General features: G+C 42.2%; 1 protein-coding gene across 1 annotated transcript in view; it reads right to left on the reverse strand.

Annotated features, from left to right (window-relative positions):
• Nucleotides 1-2494: 2494 nt before the first annotated feature.
• TBX15 (T-box transcription factor 15) overlaps nt 2495-18491 on the reverse strand; it is a 97533-nt gene continuing 81536 nt past the window's right edge. The window contains exon 8 of the mRNA XM_065844323.2: nt 2495-4723. Coding sequence (XP_065700395.1) covers nt 3939-4723 — 785 coding nt within the window. The 3' untranslated portion in view covers nt 2495-3938. The remainder of the gene's footprint in view (nt 4724-18491) is intronic.

Below are 18491 nucleotides of genomic sequence, written 5' to 3' on the forward strand. Positions count from 1 at the left end.
TCAAAGGGCTCCTGGATGAGAACATGACCATGACAGGTGGGCTCTCAAGCCCTGTGGTTAGGGCAGGCGCCCAAGGAAAAGGAGCTTTCTAGGGGTGGCTGCTGTGTGTACTGCAACCTGGACCACCCACCAGGTAAGCTGGTCCCAGGTGGATCCCACAGACTGGTACCGGTGCATCTCTCCCAGTACCCATTGCCATCACCTCTGATCTGGGAAGCCTTGGTAAAAAATGACAAATAGCTCAGAGCCTTGTGTCCCTGTGGGGGTGGTGGTGGGAGAGGAGCCATTGCTTTACACAAGATGCCTCTGTCATACCTGGGTCCATTTCAAATTCAGTACTCACCTGGTGTTTCTGAGGGGGATGCTGAGGCCTTAAGCAGGCTTTCTGCTCAGTATTATCCTAGGAGGATTTCAGCTGTGCACCTCACTGAACACTAAGTACATAATTTTAACATGCTTTAGCCTGTTATCTTTGATACTGCCCTCCAAACACTGCTCTACTTTTGTTTTGCACAGTGATAACCAAGGAAAAAGTTTACCATTTTTTCCCAGTTTCACTGTTAGCTTGTTTTTAATTCTCATATACTGTCGATGTAACTTCCACACAGAGTCATATTTGTGTACTTACAACTTTACATCTTGGGACCAGGAAACCTCTCTCATTTTTTTCCTGTCCTTTTTCAGTCCTGGTGCGGAATATTCTGATCCTGCATCAACAAAAAACACAAACATATGCTAAGATGAAAGAATAACTATCTATCTAACTAAGGTTTCTCATTGTATATATGTGCCACGTAAGAGCTAGATAAATATGTTAATAAATATGGTCAATAAATGCTCACCCTAAGGTAAATGAGTTTCATACCAAAGCAAATCGAATGGAGTAATATCTCAGTATGCTGAAGAGTTTTTTTGGATCAGGGACAGGATGCTCAATAACTTGAAGGATAATATTGCTGAAGAGTCTGGGTGACAATTCCAAAAGCTCTTCGCCAGCGATTCCTACTCATGCTAATATTGAAGATTATACCTTTTTCTTTCTTCAGTGACTGTTTCCAGTGATAATTTTTGATTTCTTGTTTTCATCAAGAAACACACAGTTTGGTACTGAGAATTATTTAGATTTCATTAAATCACACTTTCTTATTAGCTGCAATACAGACCCACAAAGAATTAAACAGAATAAATGAGAAAGAGCAATGCTTTGCTCTTGAACAGTGTGATTTCTTTCCCTGATATTCAAAGGGCTGCACCATCTGTATGTATGAGGAAGCTTTACAGGAGCAATCTTACTAGTCTGGAAGGCGGTGAACCAGATGGGGTTAGGAAGGCAACTTAAGAAAGGAGTGGTTAGCCACCAGTGATGCTGGTGTTGCTTTTTACATATTTTGATCATGGAAAAGCATTAACATTGGAGACAAATTCATTCACGAAGATGATTCAAAATCAGTAAACTTGTCAGCCACTTGGAGAAGACTTGAGCAATAATGTAGCAGTTCTTGTAGGAGAAACCAAGTAAAAATCAGCTTTAGTGAAGTTTATAGGAAACATCTGAAAGACTGAGCTAAACAAAGTAAACAGACAACACAACTGTAATGACATTTGGTGTCAATAAATATAAAGCAATGGATACTGCTAGAAGACTGAATGGGTCATAGACTTATCAAAGTTATTTTTTTCAGTTATGCCAAATTGGGAGGAGTCCAAATGTAGCAGGGTACACCTCAGTAAAGACAGGGTTTAACAGAAGATAGCAAAAGGAGGGACAGATTCGTTCCCATTCATAGTGTCTCCAACCCTTCTATGAAGCATCCAGGGCTAGACACAGTAAAAGCCAGAATGCAGTTGGACAGACTAGGCACAAAGCTGGGAATAGCATTGGTATATTTATCTTCCCCTGTAAAAATAAAAATGAATAAATGCTTGCAAAATTTGTCTTTCAAGGTTCTTCTGCCTTCCTGGTGCTTTTTCAATTCAGTAAAAAAAATTTATTGACACAAAGAAAGCTGTAAACTCTGCGGATATAACTTACAGCCAGGTTTGAGGGGACTTCAGCTTCCCCAGTGTTTTCAGTGTTAATGTTCTGATCTCATATAGAAAATGTAGTGCAAATGAAAAGGTAACACATACCCCAAAATGACATTTGAAAATGAGACACAAATTTTATGGTCATTTTTAAGTATTATTTTCTATATTAAATGTGAAAAATTATTCTTAATAACTTTTTATTAGACTTCAACAATCAAAATAACTCTAAGTATCCATAAGACACACTTCCTGTGAAGGCAGGTGCCTTACAGATCCCAACCACTCAATTTTTAAAATTTCTTGAGAAGACAGAATTTTATTTTTATTGTAATATTGCCTGGACTTCACAATTTAGCACTGTGTGTTCATTTCCTCTGTTGTGCAAACACGCGTGACAGTTTTTTGAAAGTGTCTGTCTCTAGAAGACCATTGAGGAAGCCTCACAGAGAGAGAAAAACACAGAGGAAACAATTGCAAAGATTTATTTAGCGCATTCTGTGCTTGGCACTTAGAAACAAAGTTCCGTGCATAGGGCAAATCTTTATACACCTTTTTCTTCATACATATTTTACATACCATTTTTATTGCCCTCTTTTATATTCATAATATTGAATCCCTCACTAGGCATATAAATACATTTATCTACAACACCTCACAACAAATCTCAATAATATCTGTATTCTGTTACTTGGTATTTGCATTTTCACACAACTTAAATGCATAGCTTGCACCAAGCTACAATTGTTTTCTTATTTTTAAAAGGATTTGAAGACCAAAAAAAAAACCAAAAGAACAAAACAAAAACAAAACAAAACAGAGCAAGAGAGGAAAAAAAAGAAGAAAAGAGAAAAGAAAGATGTCAAAAGGCAATGATCTATTTGGTTAAACAGATATCATGTGGCAGGCAGGAGGCTGGCGAATACTCGGCCTCACTGTTCCTGAAACGCTAATGGGTTTTTATGGCAACGCTTGCATGCAAAGTGAGGAAAGCCGGCTTCACTTCTGTAGAGCAGGTCTGTCTTTTCTCATTGCTCTTTCCCATAAGCTCAGTCTGGAGAGTTTCCTCCCATTGGGTCGAGTGCTCCGGGACACATGTTCCCCTCGAAGGCTGTGATCCGTTTGGTTTGTGTGCATTACTTCTGGTCATGCCAAGAGAAGCTGAACCTCCACGCATCTTTCTGAAGATCAGTCACTGCTTATGCCTGAGGCTCACTTGTGGGTTAAAGCTTTTGTCTCTCTTCTCTCTCTCCCATCTCTGTCTGTCAGCTGGATGCTGTTAAGCTCAACCCTTGCAAAGAAACTGCCAGTTGGGCAGAGCCATAGTGAAAATGCAGAAACCTCTTTGGGAGGAGAAGCTCCAGCCCAGCAGTGCCATTCCTGTGCTACAGTGGGAGAAGGAGCCGTGGGCCACTGTTGGCTTCAGAGATGGGCTGAGCTGCTTCAGCAGTGAGGGACAGTCTGGAAAGGCAGAGGTCTTTAAAGCTATGGACAGTTCAGCTTCAGACGATGAAGCCTTGGGAGGCAGCCTTTCTTCCACACCTGGAGGAGATAGCACAGGGACACAGTTCCCTCCACTGCAAGAGCCCACACAGGCTGAGAGTTAATGCATAAATGGTATGTTGGCCTGTTTCTCTCCAGCTTCCCATTAAAGTCATACCCTCTCTCCTGCAATGTCCAGAAAGAGCAAATACTCCATGCCAGTTCTGGAGGACCTGGGCTACAACAAGCTGCAATGGCTGTCAGACTAGGCTTTCCACAAGGTTCAGTGGCACATACATAGGTGACTTGTGTTCTTTTTTATCATTACTAGTTCCACTATAAGTTTGAAGACAGAAAGGTATTGGGATGGATTTACCCATGGAAACAATGAAGGTCCAGCTGCCTTCGATGCCAGGGAGAGGCACCTCTTATTAGACCATGTGCACAGACATCTGTGAGGAGGAGCCCTGAACCGCACCATACTGTCTGTTGTCACAGGCATTGGCCGTCTGTTGGTTGCCAGAGGGTGGGCTGATCATGTGCATCCCATGATCCATCCCGGTGGAAAGGTATTGCCTCTCTCCAAAGGCCCCACTGGACGGGGAAGAGCAGAGTAAAGTGCTTTGGGTGGTGGTGAGTTTCTCTGGGCTTGCCGCCAGCCTGGGGGAAGCAGGGAAATTGTATCCATAGAGGTTGTAGGGATTGTGCAGGGAGAAAGCATTGTAGGAGCTCTGCTGCATGTGGCCACCACCAAACATGTGTGAAGAGGAGGAGGTGGAGGCAGGGTTGCCTGCTTGCATGACATATTGAAACTGGGAGCTGGGGAAGGACCCCAGCTGGCCACTGTATGCCTCCATCTTGCTGTTGCTGGGCAGGGAGGAAGGAGTTGGCATTCCTGAGATCAAGGATGGAGTCCTCTGAGGCATGAAAGTTTCGGTGGACTGTGAGGCAGAAGCAGTGCTGCTCTGCAGCCGGTTGTAGCCACCATCGCTCAGCCCTGGGTAGCTCTGCAAGGCAGCCATGTTGCTTCTGGCACACGGGGGATAATCAGACAGGTTGAGGTTGCAAAGCTGACTCTCCCGGCAGCCAACATTAAAAGTGTTGGGGGCCAGATGAAAGGCTGGAGGTGAGCAGGATGGAGAGAGAAGGTGAGAGGAAGCAGAGGGTGACGGGGTCCCCGTGCTGGAGGTGGTCGGGGAGGTGCCTGTGCTGCCTCCTGTAAAACAAAACACATGGGAGGATGTTCAGAGCCCGAGACCACATCTGCAAAATGAGACGGTCTCATTAAAGAACAGCTTAGTTTAATAAAGAAACAAGGGTGGTAAAAATGGCTGATGGAAAACTCAGCCTTTCTTGGCAAGACACCACACTTTATTAATAGCATCCCTTGGTCTTTCCTGCTGCTTTTTTGTTATGATTTTGTTTTTCAACAGAGATTTTCGTCGCTTTTAAAAAGGAGAAGGAAGCAAGCATGCCATAGAGTAATCAAAGGCAGTGAGAAAAGCTGCAAGAAAGCACCACTCTGTAAGTCCAGATATCTGTCTGTTCCACTAAGCAGAGAAAGAGGATGTGTCAGGATTTTGAATTGTGTGTTTTAACTCTAAAAGGAATTCCATATGTTGTGTCACTGGTGTTAACAAAATGTTGATATATATGCATGTTGGTAGTATCAATGTATTATACATTATTAATACTATGAACAATAGATTTGATAATTTTTCACAGCAGGAATGCTCACATATTCTGACCTGGGAAAACAATACTGTGTAATATTACCAAGAACAGTAACAAACTGAAAATTATATAAACAAGCTGATGGCACAATTTTGAGTTTGAGATTATTTATAGGCAAGATTCTGAGTTAGAGGAAGTTTCCTTGGTCAACCAGGAAAATCAGTTCTGTGCTAAAAGGAATGTAGTTTTCTGGTGTGAAACATTTTTCATTCCAATGATTCCAATTGTATGAAATCACATTTCTGTATTAGCACAACTAGCACTGAATATTCTTCTAAAAAGGAGCAAAGAGGTACTGGTGAAGAGATTTGACCAGGGAATAAGTAGAACCAGAGGAAATAGGGACACAACTGGTAAGGCTAGAAGATGACAGATGAAAGGCAAAGGGACTGGAAAAGGGGGAATGAGAATGTGCAGATAAAATTTAACCAAGGCAGAGATTGCACACTGAGGCTCAAAAGTAAGGGACAGCTTTCTCTTGTGTCACCTTGTGGGAAAAAATCAGCAGGATTTTGAGAACTGTCTAGGTCTTCTGCAAAATGGGGAGGAACCAAATGTAGTGCTGCTTGATGGAAAGAGAACAGGTGATGTTAATGGTTAAGAGATGCACTAGAAAGACGGATTCTGTGTCAGTTCATTATGGTAAGAATGTGAGATTGTATCTCAGCAGAGAAAAGACACAGACCTGTGGGAGGAGGTCCAGAGGAGGCCACAAAGGTGATTAGAGGGCTGGAACACCTCTGCTATGAGGAAAGACTGAGAGACTTGGGATTGTTCAGCCTGGAGAAGGCTCCAGAGAGACCTTATTGGGGCCTTTCAATACTTAAAGTGCACTTATAAGAAAGATGGGGACAGATTTTTTAGCAGGGCCTGTAGCAACAGGACAAGGAATAATGGTTTTAAACTAAAAAGGTAGATTTAGACTAGATAGAAGGAAGAAATTTTTTACAGTGAGGGTGGTGAAACACTGGAACAGATTGGTCTGAGAGGTGTCCCTGGAGACATCCAAGGCTCGGCTGGACGGGGCTCTGAACAACCTGATCTAGTTGAAGATGTCCCTGCTCATTGCAGGGGGTTGGACTAGATGACCTTCGAAGGTCCCTTCCAACCCAAACTCTTCTATGATTCTATGATATCTGACTCTTTCTAACACATCTAGGATTAAACAAAATGGGGCTTTAAAGTGAAAATACAACTTTGAAGACACTAAAATATTTTGGAATTTTTTTTATTTTAAAAAAATTTTGAAATAAGAGCCAGAAAAATAAGAAAATCAACCTTGGGTAAGCACAGTCTGGATTGTCTGCCACTGATTCAGGCAGCATCAGGAAAATGCATGTTTCTGTATTGCTAACTCAAAGCAATCATTCCCATTACCACTGTCAGGATGAATGCTCATTGCTAAGCCACTGATTTCTTTTGACATTCATTCAGAAGCATAAAAGAGAAGTATTTAGTCCAATCTCCATTATGACTACTGAGGAAATTTAAAGTTTGAAATGGCATAAGGGGCTCTCTATATTCCCTCATTGACAACACTGAAATGCTCAAATTTGCTCGTCCATTTTTGCTCCAAAGTTCTAAGATTTTTTGTGTGATTTTTAAATTTAGTATTTATTTTAAAAGATGCAGTTCCCTGGTTCATTAAAAGTCCTTGACAGACAATCTCTGCCTTATTTTGTTGTGGTAAATGAAGATGGTACCTTCTCCAGTCTTTCTCCTTGTCTCTCTGTTACACATTGTCAATACTGCAGTAGGATCAGCAGAAGGGAACATCTGCCTCTACACAAGCAGTGTCACTGCAAAGTCTGTTTTAGTTGAAATTGCTGATAAAAGTGAGTTTGAACCAAGATACACAAGTACAGACACACATTTCCCTGTTAGCCCTGCACTAAAGAGGATAACCTCTGACAGAGAGGGCAGGCAGACAGGTGAGTTCTTATATCATCACTTCACTATCAAAGCTCAAAATACAGAGGTCACATAATCACAAAACAAATACAGCACAAAGTGAGTTGTATTTAACCCACAGTAATTCCACACTTGATTTTTTATCCCATATATTTCACAAAGTTCAAACAGTGACTTACTTGCTGACAGTGTTTGGAGAATAAGTAAAAATACACATGTATAGATGTATGAGCAGTTAATGATCTATTTGAAGAAAGCCACATAGAATAAATTATTAACTACAATGTCTTTGCTTCAGTCTTTCTTTGCCCCATTGTTAACCTTTAAAAACTATGCAGGAGAAGAGCACACAGAGCAGTTACCTTGAGCATTAGGCTTTAAACATCTGCTAAGGAGTTACAGTTCTGTCATACCCATAACTGAGGATTTGTCTCCAGAGAGTAAGTACAGATCTCTGATTAGCAGTTACAATGTATTCTTAATGGTTCTGAAACTGAAACACTGAGTTGTACATTCCTGGTTACCCTAAAAGGGGGACTAAAGTAATTCTGCTCTGAACTGCTCCTATTTGCAGGCCGATGGAAAGACCTCGAAGTGACAACACAGTAACTAGGAAACAAAAGATTTTTTTCTTTTCTCCGTAACTTTAAAATGATGAGGAGGTGAAAGATCTATCAACAGGAGCAAATGCCAGACCTGATAACTGTCTTTCAATAATGCTTTGCTGCAAATGCCAGCCATAAGCATGGGACACACCAGACTTCGGCTGCAACAGAGCGTTAACACAGAAGCCTGAAGTTTCTGATCATTTGCAGAATACATCTTTAGGTGGATCAGGAAACAACACAAAGCAAGGCCCATCTCAGCTCACCCTCTTCAAAAGGCAAACAGCCCTACTTTGCTCTGAACAATATTTCTGATTCATCTTTGCTGGCAGCACTAAGTGTGGGCCAAATGCAACCCGAACTTTTGTGAAGTTATGACTTGGACTGTAGTTGTTACTAAGTCAGCCAAATACCCCTAGAGATGGCAGCAAGCCCAGCAAATATATCCATACCATACTACAGTCTCAGATATGCAGATGTGTATGTTATTTTAATGGAAGGCATGGATACAAACCAATCTAGTTAAACTGATACACGAGGCTACATTTAGGTCTGATTTAAGTCAAGTGAAACCACATTTAAGGAAAAACAAAATGAATCCCTCAATAATTTTCCCGTTTTCCTTTTCTCTACTTACTATTGTCCCAGAAATAATTGCCAACACCAACAGCATTTACGATGAATGTTGCATTATCTCTCATCTCAACATTTATGATTATTCAAGAGTGATTAATCAGTTATGTCCAGTCTTCTGAAGACCATTTCTGGCCCTGCACACATCAGTCCCAGATATGTACAGTCAGCAAGTCACATATGTATAAAATGCAAGGTCCGTAAATTCAAACACCTCTCCTTTGTATCTGAACCCCGCCCCACATGGCAGATGGATGTGTCTGTCTTCACAGTGTCCCGCCGTTATGTCCAGGGCTTAGCCAAGTGCTGTTGCTATCCTGAAAGGAACCTGCTCTGTGACTGGGCATAGAAGTGGTAACTAAGTTGACCTTATCAAACAGAGGGGAACATTTCTGAAGAGGTGAAGTGGAGAATTATCTAGTGCAAGAATGCTAAAAAAAACCACAAACTGGACCAAGAAGTAAGAAATTATTGGTAAAGATAGGAAGTGGGAAAAAGAAGAATGAAATAATGGTGGAAAATTGAAAGCCTGTGGATATGGTGGGATGTAAAGGCAAACCTTCTTCCACAAGCCAGCATGCCCTCTTGTGAACACCATATAGAAATGCTGGCTGTGCACCAATATCAGATACCTGCTCATAGGGTTTAGGGAAGAAACTACAGCTTTTCATCTGGATACAAATAAGAACTACCATTAAAATTTCATCTCAAGTAGCTTATGATTGGTCTTTACTTCCTGTCACCTGCATCCTTCTAAGCCTTGGTAATGGTGCTGATTCTCTGTATGTTCCCAACAGACCCCTACTTTTGCCTTTACCTAGACTGAGCTTGTGTTTACCACAACATCAGGGTTAACTGCAAGCCCAAACATACCCAGTCCACAGGTATGATGTGCATTAAAGCTAGGGGCTGGAGTATTCTTAAAGCATTCAGCATGCCAGAGTGTCAGAAAGGCAAAGAGGACCTCTTTCACACAGGGCAGGTCACACAGAGATCTTCTACCACTGCTCTGTAAATGGAAAACACATCTGTCAGCAGCCAGTGTTAGCCAAGGGAGTTTTCTGGCAACAGAGAGGTAAAAGAGAGAGCGTAAGTGCCAAGTGAGCCTGAAGCAATTGCTCATGGAAAAATTTCTAGAATCTCTCTCATGAGCCACATCACACTAGCCAGTTGACCCACAACTTATTCCAACCTCCTTTATCTGAAAGGTGTACATATATCACACATTGGACTCAACAGCATCCTACTTTCCTTGCTAACATTTCCAGGCATTGGTTGCTGCCATCACCGGTAGTGCCTCCATAGAAACCTCTCAGTCCTCAAAATCCTTGCTTAGTGCAGAGGAAGAGAACAAGCACAAACTGAAGCTGCAGTCAACACAAGATATCTGAACATGAATTTCATGTCCTGTGCAACAGGCAAGAGCTTTAGAGCAGTTTGGATAACTTGATTGCTGCCTCCAGCTCTTGGCATGGTTGGGCTCCAACAATGATAACCTGGTATTCACAGTCTCGTTGAGAACAGACAGGGCTGAGGGTCCTCAGAGCTGCTGCCTTGACTTTCTAACTAGGATGGGAACCACAAGGTGATTTGTCTTAAGATTTCAAATTTTGATTTATCAGCCAGCACAAAGTTATTATTCTTTGCATACAGTCACTTCTTAAACGGTTCAGACCACTTCCATCTCCAAGCTAGTTTCACTTCTCATGAACACAGATATGGGCTGCAGGTTCAGTATGGCCAGCCTATGGCTCAGGGGCTCTACTCAGCTCAGTAGGACAGTGTCTAGCCCACAGCCTTAGCCCAGCCATCTTCTTCCACCTTCAGATGTGAGCAGGACCTAGCCTGAACACCAAATGTTTGGGAATAATCAGTGCACAGCCCTGCTGATCAGTCTCCTGAGGGAGCCACAGCCCCTCTTCTGACACACACCCAACACATCAGCATCTGCACCATGTGATAGGTATGTGTCTGAGCACCTGAGGGTGTGGAAAAGATGGGCTGTGGCCACTAGTCATTCATCTGGCTCATGGCTTTCCTCCTTGCTTGAGCTGATAAGCCCTCCTGAGAGGCAGCTTATATTCACTCAGGCACAGAGCCATGCTAATGCAGCTCTCCAGTTTTCCAAATGGAGCTGGCATTGCTGGCCAGCGTGGAGCACAGACAGAGAAGCCTGTCCATGCAGGTATACTGTAAGTCATTCTTGAAAGGTCTGATTTTTGTGAAGGCTCTACAGACACATACACAGGTGTAAAGGGATTTTCTAAAGCATGAGGGAGACCAACTTTTCCCAGTTTTTTGTGATCTTCTACCCTTAGACACAGCAGTAAATAAATGTGAAGGCATGCAAGCAGGAAAACAAATTCGAACAAAAAGTTTAAATCCTGTTCCTCTTCTGTGCACTTTGCATATACATGCACCTCAGGTATGGCTTTATGAAACTTAGTCTCTGTTTTCCAAGTTACTGCAGCTTCTGGTTGCAGGACAAAAATTAGGTACTTGCATGAGTGTGGAAATCTTAGATGGTAATGAAGGAGGGGTTGTGCAGATTGTCAGGTGATCTGATTGATAGATTATGAGGCCAGAGGGTGCCACTGTTTTCATCTGATCTCATGTCCTTTAACAACCAGGCCTAGTACAAACCTGGATACATTCCTGCTTTGAGCAGCACATGCCTCAGTCCTGCTCAACACCTACTTGCATGTCTAGGCATCTAAATGCCACAACATCAGGTGTCACTCCTGCTCTCAAATATCATGACAACTTTTGCCTTGCAAGTATAACTGGCAGCCTGAGGTCTCTCTGCCCATTCCTAGTTTTCCAAAACTCAAACCTATAACCTTCAGAAGGACTCAAAGATTCTTTATCACATCCTTCTTGTGCCACTACTACCCCTCCGAGTTTCTTCTTCACCATCTTGAAAAACTAAACAGCTTTGATGCTTCTTCCTTGTCTTCTCACCAAGCAAGGGCAGGGACACCTGATTTGCTAGGTGCTGGACTATTTCTTCATTATTTCCCCATTTCTAGGAATGAGAACTTCCCTCTTTCATAGGAATGAGAGCCATTTTTGACTTCATGGAGTGTAGCTGCCTGTTTTTTTCTCTAGAGCCATTGGCCAATTATCAAGTTATGAATCCCCTGGTAAAATCTTTAAAAGGCCCAAATGAGACACGAAATTTACCTCGTGCCAAGTTGCTGGGTTGGTAGCAGAAATACAAAGAGTGCTCCGTAGTTCTTTGAGATACAGCTCACAGAGTGCCAAAAAAGATTGTTACAGCAGTAGATTTAAGGGGGAAAGTATGTACTGTATGGCACAAAAGTGAGGAATGAAAAGAAATTATATTTAATGTTAGTGAATTATAGAGAAGGATTTTTTTATAGGTTTGCCTCAAATTACAAGACTCACTGGGATCAATAGTAAATCTAGAACAACTCAGAATAACACTTTACTTCCCTTTAGCTCTTACAGATTTCTGAAACACAAACTGAGCAGTCAGAACATTAGAGATAAAACTTGCCTCAGTCACCCCTAAGATAAAATACTTTCAAGATCTGATGGTAAAAAACAACCCTTTTTTTCTAAGGTGGGCAAAAGGTACAATTCAAGACATCTGATTTCCTTTCCCACCTATTTCCAGAGCACTGAGAGATCTTTCCCAGGAGTGAGACACAACATCCCCTTGTAAGTCCCTCCAGACTGTCTTTAATACAAGGCTTTCTGCTCCCCATATAAACACACAGTAATCTTGGGCCAGCTCTATGCCGTCTCAGGAGAAGGCGGGTTGGACGTGATTTTCTGTCTTGTGTGTAAACAGTTGTACTGTGGCATACACAACACTACCGTGAGCTGTACACCAGCTCCCACCTGTTCTGCATCTGCAAGTACAGACAAATCAAATCAACTCAGGCTTGGAGGATGGCGAGCCCCCCACTTTAGTAGAGAGAAGTCCTCTCATCTACAACCATCAGCTGGGGACCAACATTGACAAGGGGGTCATGTAATGAAAGCTACCCCAGGAGATGACACTGAATGGAAATAGGATGCAGAAAAGGACTCCTTGTGGCACAAATCCTTCAGAAAGTCACAACAGAAGCTGCTGAAACTTTGCAGCCAAGATTAACTGAAATCATGGCAAATCCTTCGGTGGTGACAAAAGTAAACCGAATTGCAAACTTCTGCCATCCTTGATGGAGTCTACTCTGGGTCAACTCAGCATCTGGAAGCTCCAGCACATTAAAAGATAAAAAATACAATAAACAACCGTAAAACCCCAGAGACACCGTGGTTCAAAATTTCTGAACTGAGGAAAAATGTCGCAGTATTGTGGAAAGCTCAAAACACATGCCACTTTCCACTCATGACAAAATGACATGCCACCCTGAGGAAATCATGTAAATCTTTGAAGTACCATTGTCCCTCTCCATACGTTCACATGAAATCTGATCACCACCCATGAGATAACAGAATTTAGGTTTCGGTAATTAGACTTTGGTGCAAACACCTCCCTGGAGTAAGAACATGCTTTGGGCTCCTTTCAGGTCATTAGGGAGCAGCACAGACTGACAGGGAGTATTCTAGCTTTTCCCTGTGAAAGGTGAGACTTTGAAGCATCAGAAACACCCCTACCCTGAAGAAAAAGTGTCTGCAGCTCAACCAAGAAGAAGCTGGAACAGTTTGTTCCCCATTGCTTGGCTTGGATGAGGCACTCTACCAGCCATTTGAAGCATGCAGCAGAAATCAGCTCTTGATCCCAATAACACTGGCAACAACTGCTCTGTTTCCAGTCTCCTCTTCAAGGTCAAAAAAAATCAACAAGATAATTGAAACCAAACCAGATATTGACCTCTGCCAATACCCTAGACCATTCACAATTGATTTTGAAGGGGAAGCAGCATCCAAATTATCCTCATGGCATGGCTGGGAGAACCAACGGCTGCTGTCAGAAAGCAAATGGAAAAGCAAAGGTATTCACAGGTTTGTCAGCCTCCTTTGACATCAGCAGCTCCACTCTTTTGGGAGATGTTATATTGGGGATCTGGAATATCAGATAAAGCCAAAAGGATCTTAGCAGTTACTTGGTTCTTTGTGCCTCAAGGCACATCTGATGCCTTGAGATGAAGTTCTGGACAGCTGAGTCTTCCCTCCACTTGATACCCATACACATTTGTGCATTCACAACTTTTTTCAGATGGGTGCAATCAGGGCAGCTCTCTGAGCACCACATTCAACGTGGAGAAGAGTATTATATCAGAGAAGAAGTGAGTAATAAGCAGTACAGACAAACTTTGGCAAGAGAGAGGTGATGCCTGCCCAAAAAGGGGAATGTTTACTGACAGGGAAGCTGGAAAAACAACACCACCTCAGCTCAGGGTATCTGTCTCCCATATCACGCAGCCTTGGGGTCTGTCTGGACTCATCACTACTACAGGAAAACATTGTTCCTTTCCAGCAGTAAAAGAGCAGATTGAACCTCTTCCACACAAAAGAGACAGAGCCTTTATTGCATATCCTTGTCGACACAAGACTGCAGCATTATGATGTTCCCTCTCAGATGAAGACAGTTAGAGCTGTACTCAATTGCCAGTTTTCACACCCTCTGGAGACAGCAGCATTTCTGCTGCTACCAAAGATATCTGCTGATAAGAGAGATAGCAGCAGTTGTCTTGCCAAGACACATATTCAGGTGAAGAAGAACCATTTGAAAGGAAAGTTGCCTTGAGAACGCAGCAATCAAAGCTAAGATGTTTGACTTTTGCGGACTTGGTGTGCATATATCAAAACAGTAATTTAATGGAGGAGGAAAATTTTATGTGCTGCCAACCTGCCAATATACCACACTGTGTGACTCTCATACTCATCCTGAAATTTTGCTTAGGAGGCAATTCTTTTTACTAGCTGCCATGGTACCTTCAATTTTACTTCTTGCATAAGTCATCAACTTTTATGGACGGGATCAGATACTGATCATTATTCTAGCGTTGTCACAGTGCCTTGCTAGTGTCTATGTCCTGGCAAAACTTGATGATGGCAGAGTGGTGGATGTGGTCTACCTTGACTTCAGTAAAGCATTTGACACAGTCTCCCACAGTATCCTTGCTGCTAAACTGAGGAAGTGTGGTCTGGATGATCAGGTAGTGAGGTGGACTGTGAACTGCCTGAAGGGAAGAAGCCAGAGAGTTGTGGTCAATGGAGCAGAGTCTAGTTGGAGGCCTGCATCTAGTGGAGTGCCTCAAAGTTTGTACTGGGACCAGTACTATTCAATATATTCATCAATGACTTGGATGAGGGAACAGAGTATACTATCAGCAAGTTTGCTGATGACACCAAGCTGGGAGGAGTGGCTGACACGCCAGAAGGCTGTGCTGCCATCCAGCGAGACCTGGACAGGCTGGAGAGTTGGGTGGGGAAAAATTTAATAAAATATAACAAGGGCAAGTGTAGAGTCCTGCATCTGGTTAGGAACAACCCCAGGTTCCAGTATAAGTTGGGGAATGACCTGTTAGAGAGCAGTGTAGGGGAAAGGGACCTGGGGGTCCTGGTGGACAGCAGAATGACCATGAGCCAGCACTGTGTCCTTGTGGCCAGGAAGGTCAATGGCATCCTGGGGTGTATTAGAATCAGGGTGGTTAATAGGTCGAGAGAGGTTCTCCTTCCCCTCTACTCTGCCGTGGTGAGACCACATCTGGAATATTGTGTCCAGTTCTGGGCCCCTCAGTTCAAGAAGGACAGGGAACTGCTGGAGAAAGTCCAGCACAGGGCAACAAAGATGATTAAGGGAGTGGAGCATCTCCCTTATGAGGAAAGGCTGAGGGAGCTGGGTCTCTTTAGTTTGGAGGAGACTGAGGGGTCACCTCACTAATGTTTATAAATACATAAGGAGTGAGTGTCATGAGGATGGAGCCAGGCTCTTCTCGGTGACAACCAATGGTAAGACTAGGGGTAATGGGTTCAAACCGGAACACAAGAGGTTCCACTTACATTTGAGAAGAAACTTCTTCTCAGTGAGGGTGACAGCACTGGAACAGGCTGCCCAGGGAGGTTGTGGAGTCTCCTTCTCTGGAGACATCCAAAACCCGCCTGGACACATTCTTGTGTAGCCTCATCTAGGTGTTCCTGCTCCGGTGGGGGGATTGGACTAGATGATCTTTTGAGGTCCCTTCCAATTCCTAGCATTCTGCGATTCTGTGATTCTGTGAAAACTCACAGTCACTGATAGCGATCTGCTCATCTCAATATCCCATGGGAAACTATATCACATAAAAGCCAGCAATGGCTCTTTTTACTCTTGGAAAGTGACACAATCCCAGAGTTACTGGAACTCTTATTTTCTTCTTATGTTCTTTTCCCTTCCTCTTTTTTTTTTTTTTGATGTTCCCTGTTAAAATCAAGAAACTGGGCCATACTTTTTTTTATAATGAGAATCTGGACGAGGTTCAATCTAAATTTTGAAAATATATTCCTATTAAAGACTTTAATAGATTCTTGGCTTCCCCCACATCTCATTGGCATGTGCATTCAATAATCCCAAGCCCCCTTTTTCCCTAGTAAAAAGTAGACTGCAGAGTGGGTGACATCATTCTCCAGAAGGTCAGCCTCCCCTGGACTACCATTTTCTGTGCATTTCTTGCAAAGGTTTTGTTTGGGGATATTTTTTTGTTATTTTTTTTGTTTTCAAACTGGCTGCATATCTGCTTTGATTGTGTCAAACATGGTGCTTGTTCTTGTAAAGCCATGATGACTTTTTGATTCTGTGCTCCAAAAGACAGGTTTTGTACTCAGGCTAGAGGACTTCACGGCATGTTTTTTTTCCTTGGTAGGACGAAACACTGATCACTATGGTCACAGACCTGCAGAGACTTACTGATGCACTTTACTTCAATGGCAACACATCCAAATAAAGCTCGTGGACCGCTAGAGTCAGCCTCACCAGGCATCTGTGTGATTGGTCATGATATCAGGCTCCCCAGTTTGTGTAGCAGCTGAAACCTGTCATTGTGCAGATTAGAAAGTTATTTAATCCCTGAATGAAACAGCTGCATCCAGTGTGCCAAGTACCAATTTGGTTTGTCACTGTGTCCCTTGCTCAACATATAGCTTGGGCCAAACAAATTAGTAAAGCACTAGGAAGCATGTTGAATGGAAGAAAGCATAATGTGGAAAAAATTATATCACCTTTAGATAATTGTATCATGTGGATGCATCTGGAATACTCTGTGCAGACTTGTTTTAAAATTTAAAAAAAAAAAAAAATGTTAAGAACCTGGAAAACTTTCCACATTAAGAGAAATGAAATGACTGGTGCTATTCACAGTGAGAAGCAAAGAGAGACATAAAAACCTGTAAAACAATTAATTGCATGAAGAAGGTGGATGAGTGGGAACTTCTGTTCTCCTTATCTCATAACATCCCACAAAAAGGGATGAACATTCAGTTAGAATAGAAAAATCAGAGCCACCTGAACGAAGCATGTTCCATACAGTTGTGTCATAGAAACATGAAAACTGCAGTCACAAGAGTCTATTGAGGATGGATGACACAACGCTACCAGGTATTCTCTCTGCAAGATAATATAGGCCATAAAGATTCAGTATTTTATCTTTTTTTTTTTATTAACCTTGTAAGCTAAGTTTTCATTCTCAGGTATCTCCTCTCATCTATCCAATAGCTCATTCTACTTTTTTTTTTTTTTGCTTAATCCTCTTCAATCTCTTTCCATTCTTTAAAAATACATACTGTGGAAGACCATATTGTAGTGTCAATTTGCAGCTAGGAAATTGTTTCCCCAGTGTTTACCACTATTTTTTTTCTACACCAAAGATTGCATGTCACTTTTTATCACAGAATTACAAACACTGTCCCTTGCCTGTGCAGTGGCTTATCCACTGACACAATCAAATTCTTGTCAGTGCCAACACTTTCCAGCACACTCAGTGGGTATGTACACCCAAAGTTTTTTTCCTAGACACATGATATTTTATCTGGCTGAACTAAAAGTCATGCTTTATTTGAATGTATACAGGTTACCAAGCAATCTGTATTACTCTTCATACCTCTGTCCCCATCATTACTGACAACCTTGAAGTCTTTAGGAGATTTGTACCTTTTAGCAACTGCACTGTTTCATTTAGTTCTGAACAAGTTAGTACTGAAACCAGTCTCTGCAGAGCAACATAGGGACTATCTTCACTGGATGGTGTTTTCACATTTATCACATCAGCTTTGAGATCAGTCAGCTACTCATTTCTTAATACAGGCTAATGCTAATTTTTCCAAGCTGGCACATGTGGCAACAAGTTAAATACTCTCCAAAAATCTATCACACCTCTACAGTTACTTCTCTCAGTCAAATATCTAACCTAATCCAGTAATTCAGTTAGATCTGCTTGATGAAACAGTTTTGGAAAAGGCAGGTAACATTTCTATTTCATGAAAAAATTACCCAGTGACCAAATAAAAGCTAAGAACCCGTAGCAATCCTTAGCACATGAAAATCCATCTGGAAAGAAGAAAAGGCACCATATTTATACTGCCCAGGTCCAAAACTTCCACCCCAGAAAGCATCATTTTTCCTACCACAGTGAGGGGGACTGATCTCTTGAAAATCAGAGTTGAATTCCACAGTTTCTACAGAGGATCTGTTCCAGCACTTCACAAGACTTCATGTGACTGCAGCCTTTTTCTTTTTTTTTTTTTTTTTCCTATCCAGCACAGACAGCATCTTATTCCAGTAGTATTTTGCACTGTCTGCCTCCCCTCCAGGTTGAACAACCATAACTCATTCCTCATCAATGATGTTTCTTCCTAGGCATGTGGCAATTTTTCCTACTCTTATCTTGGTTCTGCAGCAAAGGTGCCTTCCTCTGAAGCCACAGTGGGACACATCTGGTCCCAAAAGTCTCCTGTAGCTGCATTGCAGTTTCCCAACTAACAATTCAAGGGATAAAAGGAAGGCTCACAATTCCTCAGAAATGCCGAATATTCACTCAGCTTTAGAAACAGCAGCATGATCTGGAATTAAAGCGTGTGTCTATTAAAATAATACCCTGAAATCTTCTAATTCATAAATATGCAGGGTTATGAGATAACAGCACGCAGCTC

Source organism: Patagioenas fasciata, chromosome 1 (assembly GCF_037038585.1).
Source record: "Patagioenas fasciata isolate bPatFas1 chromosome 1, bPatFas1.hap1, whole genome shotgun sequence".
NCBI lineage: Eukaryota > Metazoa > Chordata > Aves > Columbiformes > Columbidae > Patagioenas > Patagioenas fasciata.